At 39.7% G+C, this 13,150-nt stretch overlaps 1 protein-coding gene across 1 annotated transcript in view; it reads left to right on the top strand.

Annotated features, from left to right (window-relative positions):
• Positions 1 to 12,950, top strand: part of SEPSECS (Sep (O-phosphoserine) tRNA:Sec (selenocysteine) tRNA synthase) — a 139,956-nt gene extending 127,006 nt beyond the window's left edge. Inside the window, 1 exon segment of the mRNA XM_053704085.1 lies at positions 12,119 to 12,950. Within this exon segment, the coding sequence (XP_053560060.1) occupies positions 12,119 to 12,413 (295 nt within the window). The 3' untranslated portion in view covers positions 12,414 to 12,950.
• The last annotated feature ends 200 nt before the right edge of the window (positions 12,951 to 13,150 follow it).

Consider the following 13,150-nt stretch of genomic DNA (forward strand, 5'->3'; position numbering starts at 1 on the left):
AGCTCACTCTACTAGAGCGGTGGCTTCCACATGGGCTTTTAAAAATGATGCTTCTGTTGAACAGATTTGTAAGGCTGCGACTTGGTCTTCGCTTCATACCTTTTCCAAATTTTACAAATTTGATACCATTGCTTCTTCGGAGGCTATTTTTGGGAGAAAAGTTCTTCAAGCAGTGGTGCCTTCTGTTTAACCATCTGTCTTGTCCCTCCCGTTCATCCGTGTCCTGTAGCTTTGGTATTGTATCCCACAAGTAAAGGATGAATCCGTGGACTCGTCTTAACATTATAGAAGAAGGTCTTTATATATTGTTCCCATTTATTCATGAATGTTATTTTCCTCATCTTGATGTCAGCAATGACATCATATTTTTCTATTATTAATTGTTGCCACAGTTTTTTCTTTAAATTACTGATGGATGGATACTTTCTCTCTGTCCATAATTTTGTGATTATCTTCCTAGCTAATATTATTACGATAGCAATAAATAATTTATATTGCATAGCCTTTTGATTTCGATTTTGGAGAAGAAAAATTGTTTGTTTATCGATTTTAATGTTTATTCCAATTATATTCGATATCCAGTATGCTACCTGGGACCAGAATTGGGAAATCCTCGGGCATTCCCAAAAATAATGCGACAAATCTGGGGATGGATATGAACACTTTGGGCAGGATGGGGGCTCCCCTTTTATCCATTTCGCTCTTTTAGTTGATGTTACATAATCCTTGTGTATAATTCTATACTGTGATTCTCTCAAATCACTTGCATATGTTGTTTGCTTAGCTATTTTCACGCTACAGTATAATTGCTCTTTTGTATTTTCCATGCCTATTAACTGATTATATTTACCTACCATTTTGATACTATTTCTCTCCACTGAGATATCAATTATTTTATTATATATATTAGTTTGTGATTACCTTTTTCATAAGACTCACAAAATTCCATTATTTGGTTTTTATCACATTTACTTTTGGAATCTCGTAAAACTTTCTTTAGGTATGATTTAATCTGAAAATAGTAATTATCGACTTTAACTTTGTATTTATCATATATTTCTTGAGTTGAGTAAACCTCGTTGCTATTATTATTTAATAGATCTCCTATCTTGTTAATTCCATATTTGCCCCATATACAAAATGGGTAATTATTACCCATTTGAAATTTGGGATTGCCTGTAATAGGGATATATCGTGAATATTTGTAATTTATCCCCAAAGTTTTATTTATAAGTTTCCATATTACCAAGGAGTCCCGAAATACTATATGATTTCTTATATCCTTGGGAATTTCAGGAGTCTCAGCATGGGGTAAGTATGCTATAGATAGGGGTTTAATCAGTTCTTGCTCTATTTCCATATTAACATATTTCTCTATCCCTATTATCCATTCAATACTATATCTAGCTAATGCCGCCCAGTTATAGTATTTTATGTTCGGAAGCCCCCAGCCAAGTATTTTTGCGGGCATTTGTAACTTTGAAATACTGATTCTTGATTTGTTTCCTTTCCATATAAAACCTCTTATTACATTATCAATCAATTTAAGATCTTTTACCGGAATTCTTAATGGTAGTATATGAATAGGGTATATTATCTTTGGTAGAATAGACATTTTAATTACATGAATTCTACCTGTTAGATTTAAATTTAAGTTTTGCCATCTTTTGAGATCTTTTGTCCCTCCCGTTCATCCGTGTCCTGTAGCTTTGGTATTGTATCCCACAAGTAAAGGATGAATCAGTGGACTCGTCTTAACGTTATAGAAGAAAACTAAATTTATGCTTACCTGATAAATTGATTTCTTCTATGGTAAGACGAGTCCACGGCCCGCCCTGTCATTTTAAGACAGATTGTATTTTTTTATTTAAACTCAGTCACCTCTGCACCTTGTAGTTTCTCCTTTTTCTTCCTGTACCTTTGGTCGAATGACTGGGGGGTGGAGCTAAGGGAGGAGCTATATAGACAGCTCTGCTGTGGTGCTCTTTGCCACTTCCTGTAGGGAAGGATAATATCCCATAAGTAAAGGATGAATCCGTGGACTCGTCTTACCATAGAAGAAATCAATTTATCAGGTAAGCATAAATTTAGTTTTATTGAATTTTCTGTATTGTATCTTAATAAAGAGACCGGAAAATAAATATGGATGGTCATTAAAACATTGCTAAAGCAACAAATCTAATGATGGCATTTGCACAGTAATGTGTGTGTGTGTGTGTGTGTGTGTGTGTATATACTGTATATGTGTGTGTGTGTGTGTGTGTGTGTGTGTGTGTGTGTGTGTACAGGGAGTGCAGAATTATTAGGCAAGTTGTATTTTTGAGGATTCATTTTATTATTGAACAACAACCATGTTCTCAATGAACCCAAAAAACTCATTAATATCAAAGCTGAATAGTTTTGGAAGTAGTTTTTAGTTTGTTTTTAGTTATAGCTATTTTAGGGGGATATCTGTGTGTGCAGGTGACTATTACTGTGCATAATTATTAGGCAACTTAACAAAAAACAAATATATACCCATTTCAATTATTTATTTTTTACCAGTGAAACCAATATAACATCTCAACATTCACAAATATACATTTCTGACATTCAAAAACAAAACAAAAACAAATCGGTGACCAATATAGCCACCTTTCTTTGCAAGGACACTCAAAAGCCTGCCATCCATGGATTCTGTCAGTGTTTTGATCTGTTCACCATCAACAATGCGTGCAGCAGCAACCACAGCCTCCCAGACACTGTTCAGAGAGGTGTACTGTTTTCCCTCCTTGTAAATCTCACATTTGATGATGGACCACAGGTTCTCAATGGGGTTCAGATCAGGTGAACAACGAGGCCATGTCATTAGATTTTCTTCTTTTATACCCTTTCTTGCCAGCCACGCTGTGGAGTACTTGGACGCGTGTGATGGAGCATTGTCCTGCATGAAAATCATGTTTTTCTTGAAGGATGCAGACTTCTTCCTGTACCACTGCTTGAAGAAGGTGTCTTCCAGAAACTGGCAGTAGGACTGGGAGTTGAGCTTGACTCCATCCTCAACCCGAAAAGGCCCCACAAGCTCATCTTTGATGATACCAGCCCAAACCAGTACTCCACCTCCACCTTGCTGGTGTCTGAGTCGGACTGGAGCTCTCTGCCCTTTACCAATCCAGCCACGGGCCCATCCATCTGGCCCATCAAGACTCACTCTCATTTCATCAGTCCATAAAACCTTAGAAAAATCAGTCTTGAGATATTTCTTGGCCCAGTCTTGACGTTTCAGCTTGTGTGTCTTGTTCAGTGGTGGTTGTCTTTCAGCCTTTCTTACCTTGGCCATGTCTCTGAGTATTGCACACCTTGTGCTTTTGGGCATTCCAGTGATGTTGCAGCTCTGAAATATGGCCAAACTAGTGGCAAGTGGCATCTTGGCAGCTGCACGCTTGACTTTTCTCAGTTCATGGGCAGTTATTTTGCGCCTTGGTTTTTCCACACGCTTCTTGCGACCCTGTTGACTATTTTGAATGAAACGCTTGATTGTTCGATGATCACGCTTCAGAAGCTTTGCAATTTTAAGAGTGCTGCATCCCTCTGCAAGATATCTCACTATTTTTGACTTTTCTGAGCCTGTCAAGTCCTTCTTTTGACCCATTTTGCCAAAGGAAAGGAAGTTGCCTAATAATTATGCACACCTGATATAGGGTGTTGATGTCATTAGACCACACCCCTTCTCATTACAGAGATGCACATCACCTAATATGCTTAATTGGTAATAGGCTTTCGAGCCTATACAGCTTGGAGTAAGACAACATGCATAAAGAGGATGATGTGGTCAAAATACTCATTTGCCTAATAATTCTGCACTCCCTGTATATATATATATATATATATATATATATATATATATATATATATATATATAATTATATAATGTATGTATATGTGTGTGTGTATATATATATATATATATATATATATATATATATATATATATATATATATATATATATATATATATATATATATATAATAATCCTCAAAATGAAATGCACTCACAGGTCTTCTCAGTCAAAGTGAAAACAAAAGCTTGTTTATTGATGTAACGTTTTCAGGGATTTTCATGTTGATGCTGATGAAGGGGAAGATATCCCTGAAAACGTTACATCAATAAAAAAGCTTTTGTTTTCACTTTGACTGAGAAGACCTGTGAGTGCATTTCATTTTGCGGATTATACTTTGCATTTGTGCACCCAGGCGGATGTCCCTAGGAGGGTAACACAGCTAGATGGACGGTATTATATACACACACACACACACCTGCATGTTCTTCAAATCACTAACAAATGTTTTACAATGATTCCTTAATCAAAAATTAACTATATTTTTCAAATCTAAGGAACAAATCTTTTACTGTAATCCAAAAAAGACGAAAACACAGCATTTTGTATTTCGGCAACATTCATTTTAAAAGTACAGATCTTCTTTGTTAATGTGGCTTTTATGTCCCCAACATAAGCAGACATGATTCTTTTACTTGCAGTAATCAATTTCTAGCTAGTGATGTGTTTTTTATCAGAATTTCTGAAAATGAACCGCAAGTTTAAATTTGATCTGGGCAGATTGTCTTGGCAGTTACACATTTTGCCTTGTGCAAGATTGATTGATTTTGCAGTTTCTGAAAACAATGAGGAACGTTTTTCCTTGAGGGTGAAATGCTTCATTACTTTGAATTGTTGTGAGATTCCCTGCCCAGTCCCAAGTAAACTGCTTTATCCACATGTCAGCTGTATCTTTGTGAGTCTTAAAGATCACATACAGTTTAGGTATTGTGTCTCTGACAGCAGTCTGTAAAAAAACAAAAACATACCTCTAGCCCAAGCAATCTGCAACAGTACATGTGCTATGTCACTCTGTTCTCTGCAGCTATCAAACAGAATGATACAGGCTCATCAATTATTTTGTTATAACTTAATAATGTTTATTATTATTCAGTTTATATACAACTTTATTACTTGGCTGAGCAGCTTCCTAAATATTTCTTCACTTTATATCTATCATAAACACCTACCAAGAATAGTTGTTAAGAATTGCTACCACAAACCGTAGACACATTCAACAAGGGCAATATATACTTTATCAGTCTCAAATGCTAGATTATTAAAGACCATTTCCCTTTTTGTTTTTTTTTGCTAAAACTAGACCACTAATGAAGAATATAAAATAAAAATAACAGTTGTGCAAATGAAGATACCTAAATTAGACAGGGTTTATGAAGTCAGGAAGGTCTCTCTGACTTCTCCTGTGCCAGTTAAGATGGTGAACATTATTAGTAACGAATGGGAAAGATTAGGAACGTCTTTTCCCCCCCTCGTCTACTTTTAAAAAATTATTCCTGGTCCCTGACTCTCAATTAGATTTGTGGGGCTCCATCCCTAAGGTGGATGGTGCTATTTTTATGCTGGCTAAGCATACTACTATCCCTCTTGAGGATAGTTCTTCTTTTAGAGAGCCTATGGATAAGAAAATAGAAACCTTTCTGAGGAAGATGTTTCAATATACAGGGTTTTTATTTCAACCGGCGGCAGCTGTAGCTGTAAGGCTGTAAGGCTCTGAGATTTGCTGCCTCCTTCTTCTGTGACGCAAATATGCAGATTATTCACCTAAATGCAAAGACTTCTGGCTTTGCGGTCTTAGCCCGCCGTGTTCTCTGGTTGAAGTCTTGGTCTGTAGATATGACTTCTAAATCCAGACTCCTTTCTCTTCCTTTCAAGGGGAAGATTTTATTCGGTCCAGGACTGAACTCCATTATTTCTACTGTTACCGGAAGTAAAGGTGCTTTCTTACCGCAGGATAAGAAAATTAGGCCTAAGGAACGGTAATTGTCTAATTTCTTTCTGACAAGTCACAACGACAGCAATCCTCATCCAAGTCCGAGCAGCCCAAGAATACTTGGAAGCCGGCTCAGTCCTGGAATAAGTCCAAACAGACTAAGAAGCCCGCAGACAACAAATCGGCATGAAGGGGCGACCCCCGATCCGGGATCGGATTGAGTAGGGGGCAGACTGTCTCTTTTTTCAGATGCTTGGTTCCAGGATGTACAGGATCCTTGGGTCCTGGAGGTTGTATCTGAAGGATACAGGATAGGATTCAAGTCTCATCCGCCCAGGGGCAGATTCCTACTCTCCATTCTGTCTACAAGACCACTAAAGAGGGCTGCCTTCTTAGGTTGCGTACAGGATCTCTCATCTCTAGGAGTAATTGGCCCGGTACCTACAGAAGAAAGAGGTTTGGGGTTTTATTCCAACCTTTTCGTGGTTCCAAAGAAGGAGGGAACTTTTCGTCCAATTCTGGACTTAAAGTGTCTAAACAAGTTTCTAAATGTTCCCTCTTTCAAGATGGAGACAATACGGTCAATCCTTCCTCTGGTTCAGGAAGGACAGTTTATGACCACCATAGACCTGATGGATGCATACCTTTGCGTTCCGATACACAGGGAACATTTTCAGTTCCTGAGGTTTGCCTTTGTGGACCAGCACTTCCAGTTCATAGCTCTTCCGTTTGGCCTATCTTTTGCTCCAAGGATATTTTTGAAGGTTCTGGGGGCTCTTCTAACCATGGCCAGAACACAAGGTATTTCTGTAGCGCCTTACCTGGATGATATCTTGGTGCAGGCACCATCTTTTCGTCTAGCAGAAGAACATACAGAGTCCCTTCTCAGTCTTCTTCGATCACATGGATGGAAGATAAACTTGGAAAAGAGTTCTCACTCCAAGTACAAGGGTGAATTTCCTGGGGACAATAATAGACAACATATCCATGAGAATATTCCTCACTAATCAGAGACGTTGCAAACTATGTCTTTCACTACAGGCCTCCTTGAGACCCTCAGTGGCTCAGTGTATGGAGGTGATCGGACTCATGGTGTCCTGTATGGACATCATTCCCTTTGCCAGATTCCATCTCAGACCCTTACAACTATGCATGCTGAGACAATGGACCAGTGACCATTCAGATCTGTCTCAACAGATTGTGCTGGACAACCTGTTGAGAGACTCACTCTCTTGGTGGCTCTGTCCAAATCATCTGTCCCAAGGCACATGCTTCTTGAGACCGTCCTGGGAGATTGTGACTATGGACTCAAGCCTTTCCAGCTGGGGAGCCATTTAGGGTGCCAAGAAGGCACAAGGACTGTAGACTCGGGAGTCCTCCCTTCCGATCAATATTGGAACTCCAGGTAATCTTCAATACCTTGAAGGCTTGGCCCCTTCTGGGTTCTTGCCAGTTTATCAGATTTCAATCACACAATATATCCTTGGTTGCTTACATCAACCATCAGGGGGGAACGAGAAGTTCCTTGGCAATGAGAGAAGTATCTCAGATACTAGAATGGGCAGAGACTCACTGATGTACGCTTTCAGCTATCCACATTCTGGGTGTGGACAACTGGGAAGCGGACTCCCGCAGCAGGCAATCCTTTCACCTAGGGGAATGGTCTCTCCACCCCGAGGTGTTTGCAGAGATATGCAGTGAGTGGGGGACGCCGGAGATGGATCTTATAGCAACCCACCTCAATACCAAACTAGCCAGGTACGGGTCGAGGGATCCTCAGGCAGAATTGATAGATGCTCTATCAATACCATGGAGGTTCAGACTCCTATATATTTTTCCTCCATTACCGCTTCTCCCTTGTGTGGTGGCTCGCATCAAGCAGAAGCGAGCATCAGTGATTCTGATTGCTCCATCGTGGCCACGAAGGACGTGGTTTGCGGATCCGGTGGGGACGTCCTCATCTCCTCACTGGAGGTTACCTTGTCACGGACACCTGCTGATACAGGGTCCCTTCGTTCATCAAAATCTAGATTCTCTGAGGCTGACTGCGTGGAGATTGAACGCTTAGTCTTAGCCAAGAGAGGGTTCTCTGAGAGTGTTATCGACATTCTAGTTTAAGCTTGTAAACCAGTTTCTCGTTGTATCTACCACAAAGTGTGGAGGACTTACTTGTACTGGTGTAAAGAATGTGGCTTTTCCTGGCATAAGATTAAGGTTGCCAGAATTTTATCTTTTCTCCAGGATGGACTAGAGAAGGGTCTATCTGCTAGTTCCCTGAAGGGACAGATTTCGGCCCTGTCGGTGTTAATGCACAAGAGATTGGCTGAGCTTCCGGATGTGCAGTTCTTTGTTAAGGCTCTGACTAGGATCAGACCTGTGTTTAGATCTGGGTTCTCCGCCTTGGAACCTAAATCTTGTTCTTAGTGTTTTGCAGCAGGCTCCATTTGAGCCTATGCATTCTGTTGACATTAAATTGTTATCTTGGAAGGTTATTTTTTTGTTGGCTTTTACCTCTGCATGCAGAGTTTCTGAGATTTCTGCTTTGCAATGTGACTTCTCTTATCGTGTTTTTCATGCTGATGAGGCGGTTTTACGTACTAAATTAGGGTTCCTCCCTAAGGTGGTGTTGGATCGTAACATTAATCAAGAGATTGTTGTTCCTTCCTTGTGTCCTAATGCTTCTTTAGCGAAGGAACGCTTGCTTCACAATCTAGATGTGGTCCCTGTCTTGAAGTTCTATCTTCAGGGGGCGTGTCCGGATGGCGGCCATGATGGGATGGAAAAATAGCAGCTCATAACGTCTTAAGGGATAGTCCGCCGATTATCTCTGTAGTAGCCACAAATCTACTACCCTAACACGTAGATACTGTCTCTAGAAGTGTTGCTGTATCTACTGATACCAATATCATAGAAATCATCCCAGCTGGGGCTAATCCGGACAGTTAGAGAGGCGAGGCGGTGGCCTAGTAACATCGGCTGTAACACCCCCCCTCCCACCCCACCCCGGTTCGCCGGGTAGAGCTGGTTTTCCTACCTGCATATAAATGATGGAGGAGACCCACGAGACCATGTGTTTATTACTGGCAAATATAGCATATAAGATGGACTTTCAATTCAGCATCCTCACTGAGTCATTGAAGTGTGGCTTCCCGACAACTAAAGTCAAGCAACCCGCCAATCTGAGGTCTAACACCGATCTCCTGTACACAGATCATCCAGAAAAGTTGCAACTTGCGATACCTTGGGGAGAGAGGTCAGGTTAGTGCCCGGACTTTCCCACAAGGTCTGGGAGCATCAATAAGGCACCACCCTTAGCCAGATCACCCTCTCCAGGCAAGGTTGGGCGAACACCTATGGAACCCACCACGAGCTGCTTTGGGGAGCGCCGTTTTGCCGTGCGGATCTCGGCTCTATCACTACTCCCCCATTCTCCTGCAAATGAATGGGGAAATTAAAAACACTACCTCTGGCTTTTCATCGGGAAGATGCGGCCCACTTCCCCAATCAAGCTCCAGATTTATTGCATCTCCTCTTGCCTATGTACCCCCTGATGCAGGGGCTAAAGGACATGTGGTCAGCGGTTCGTCTACAATCCCAGCTGGAGACGCACCTAACTCCTCAAAACGAAGGCTCTGTTCAGTCTCCAACAATTTGCAGGATCCGGTATTGGCTGACTGTACTGTTGCCTGGGATCTGAAAACCTCAGTACGTTCAGGTGTTTTGCTGACGGAGGTTATTCAGACTTTATACATTTGGCAGCTTTGACGCTGGTTACGCTTGAGCATGGGGTCTTATATGTATTACCTTAGTTTACATTGAATTTATTTTTGTATCACTATTTCTCCTTCCCAGTGCACTCTCTCAATACCCCATAATAGTCGATACTACAACTTTAGCCTACCCTGATTTATCAGTAATTTATAGCTCTATTCATGGCCCCCAATGCTTTAAAATTTCATTAGAGTTCTAACGGCTGGTCCCATAGCTGAGACGTATGTTAGGTTCTCCCTGTCTCCCATCTATCACTAAAATGTGGTGGTTATTACTTGCCATTATCACTGGTTAATATCTTCTAGCTGACTCAACTTAACTTAGAAGCTAAGTAATGGCATCAATAACTCATAGTTAAATGCCCATATCATGTCTTGGTCAATGACATTGGGTATTGTATTGGTCTCCCCTACCTATTTAAGTCACTTGTTGCTCAATTATTATTGTATAGTAAGCTCATAAAAATAGTATACCACATGCTACTTTGTACGATATACCTATGCATACTCACTATCTCTGTCATCCCATTTTTATTGTACAAAGCATACTTACTGAGGTCATTAGCTGAAGCAACACTCGGATTCAGATATGCAGATCTGTAAATTTTACCCTATAATACTAAACTATAAGCGGTGATATATTGCAAGCTTTTATTATATGGTCTCTGTTATTGTATTGCTTATTCTGTTAAAGTGCTAATTCTCTACCTTACATATACTGCATATGTTGTATTATCATATAAGTATTAACAGACGCTAATTTTATGAGTGGCCTCCTTGTAACTACCATTAATATTAATTCCAATGTGCTAGTTGGTCCAAAAGCGACCTGTGCAGTAGTTACCTCATACCTATTTATAAAGTCATTGTTATAATATTTCTTACTCTGTTAAAGTTCAGACTGTCTCATATATACTGCATGTGTTTAATTATCATATAAGCAATAACAGATTCTAATTTTATTAATTCATCAAGTGGCCCAAGAGGGGCCTCCCTGTAACTACCGTTAGTCATAATTCCCATGTGCTAGTTGGTCCAAAAGTGACCTGTGCAGTAGTTACCTTAAAGCTATATATAAAAAGTATCACTTGTTCACTTGTTCACTGTGCCTAATGACAATTCAGGCATCCATTGCTATTAAGGATATCCCGTATTGGGCTTTGAGTACTTAGTCTAATACTTCTACACTGCTCTATTTAGTGTAAGGAACTGCTTCTTTTCATTATGGGGAGCGTGGGAGCCTGTCAATCCCATATGTACTCTGTTTGCAATTTTCTAGCAATTTTTTCTACGGCTAATATGTCCGCCTTATGCATTGGGATTGTAAATAATACTCATTTTACTATTTGCTCAAATGTTATCGCCTGAAAATTTCTTGTACATTTATTATTTCTGTGAATAACTGCAAACATTTTGTTGTGACTTCTTAAAACCTCAATAAAAGATTAATAAACTGAAGTTCTATCTTCAGGCTACTAAGGAATTCAGGCAATCTTCCTCTTTGTCACCTTTACTATACGGGGAAGCGTAAGGGGCAGAAGGCTACTACGACTTCCCTATATTTCTGGTTGAGGAGTGTCATCTGCTTAGCATATGAGACAGCGGGGCAACAGCCACCTGAGAGGATAACGGCTCATTCCACTAGAGCAGTGGCTTCCTCCTGGGCTTTTAAGAACGAAGCCTCTATGGATCAGATTTGTAAGGCGGTTACCTGGTCCTCCTTACACACTTTTTCTAGTTTTTACAAGTTTTATGTGTTTGCTTTGGCTGAAGTAGCTTTCGGGAGAAAGGTTTTGCAGGCTGTGGTGCCCTCAGAATAGGGTCCGCCTCTTTTTTTTGTTCCCTCCCGTTATTCATTCAGTTTCTTCTGGAGCTTGGGTATAGTTTTCCCAACAGTAAGGAATTAAGTCGTGGACTCTCCCTGCCTTATGGAAGCAAAACATAATTTATGCTTACCAGATAAATTCCTTTCCCTTCTGGCAGGGAGAGTTCACGACCCCACCCGTAATTTATTTTTTGTTGGGCGGCTCCCTTTTTATATTATTCTTCTGGCACCTTTATACCCTGATGTTTCTCCTACTTTTCCTTGTTCCCTTGGCAGAATGACTGGGGGATAGGGGAAGTGGGAGGGATATTTAAGCCTTTGATTGGGGTGTCTTTGCCTCCTCCTGGTGGCCAGGTGTTTGTATTTCCCAACAGTAAGGAATGAAGATGTGGACTCTCCCTGCCAGGAAGGAAAGGAATTTATCTGGTAAGCCTAAATTATGGGTTTTTTTATTACATCAATATAAGAGACTATTTTATATCCCTTTTAAGTCGATATGCTGGGTTCTGAATGTGAAGGAGAGACACGTGCACTGCATTACAATGATCAAGAAAAGATCCCAAAGAACTTGTGGGGTTTCTATTTTACACAGACAAAATTTGTTTGCCCACAAAACATGTAGGAATAATAGTGATGGGAAAGTTTAATCTCTAACCATTTTTTCTTATTGGACAGTTAATTCTTTAACATGTTTTTTTTTTTCCTTTTATTCTAGAGTTGTGGCACGTGGAACATCACAGACAATTAATGGATACATTTTTAATGGCTTTATGTCTCACAGTAATAGTTACCAGTGTGCGTATCTGAACGCAGCTTCAGCAGTTGGCATTAAAAAGCATGATGTTGACATGTTTATCAAAAGACTTGACAAATGCCTCCGGCTGTGCCGAAAGGAGAAACATTTAGTAGAATCGGAACCAAGACTTCTTCAGCAAACCACAGAAGACGATGTGTCTAAATTAACTCAAAACCTTGGCGATTTTTTACAAGTGGAAAATGCATCTCAATAGCTGTTGACTTTATATATGCAAATTATTTCCATCTTGGAGAACATTTATTGAAACTGCAATGCAGCTGATAAATATTATGTTTGTTGATGACACCATTTAAAGTTGTTTTTTTAAACCTAAAATGTATAATTATCAACTCCGTGCAAATTTTTGTTGTTGTTGCTCATTTTATAGAAATAAGTGTCCTTATGAATACAAAGTAAACTAGAAAAATAATGCATTGTGGCCAAAAGTGGGTTTACGTTTAATGCACAATTGTTTTTTTTAATTAGCTGTTTTAGAACAATAGAATGGATGGAGCATTATGCAGTATTTTTTTTAACATTGTTATGGCAATCTCTGGCAAACCCCGATTTTTAAATCCAAATCAGCTAGACCAGCAAACTATAATTTTGCTTTAAATAAAAAAAAAAAAAACTGCCCTTAACTTCCACAGTTTACATTGTTATTGCTTTGTTTTTGCATATAAAAACTTGATCCAGAATGTTTGATTTAAACTTCACTTTTTTTTTCCCAATAAAAACTACCCGTATCACACTTGTCTCTGAAGCAGCAGTCCTGTCTAATTAGCTTGATGGACATTGTGACTTTGTATAAACCCTAAGGATTCCAGTTTAATTAGTCGTCTGGTTCGGTTGCCTTGGAGGCATATTTAACACCAGAATGTGTGCTGGAAAAAAAATAATTTCCCCTATTGGGAGATGCAAAAGACCCATTGGGAAAGTAGGTCAGAGGGG

This window comes from Bombina bombina, chromosome 2, assembly GCF_027579735.1.
Source record: "Bombina bombina isolate aBomBom1 chromosome 2, aBomBom1.pri, whole genome shotgun sequence".
Classification (NCBI taxonomy): Eukaryota; Metazoa; Chordata; class Amphibia; order Anura; family Bombinatoridae; genus Bombina; species Bombina bombina.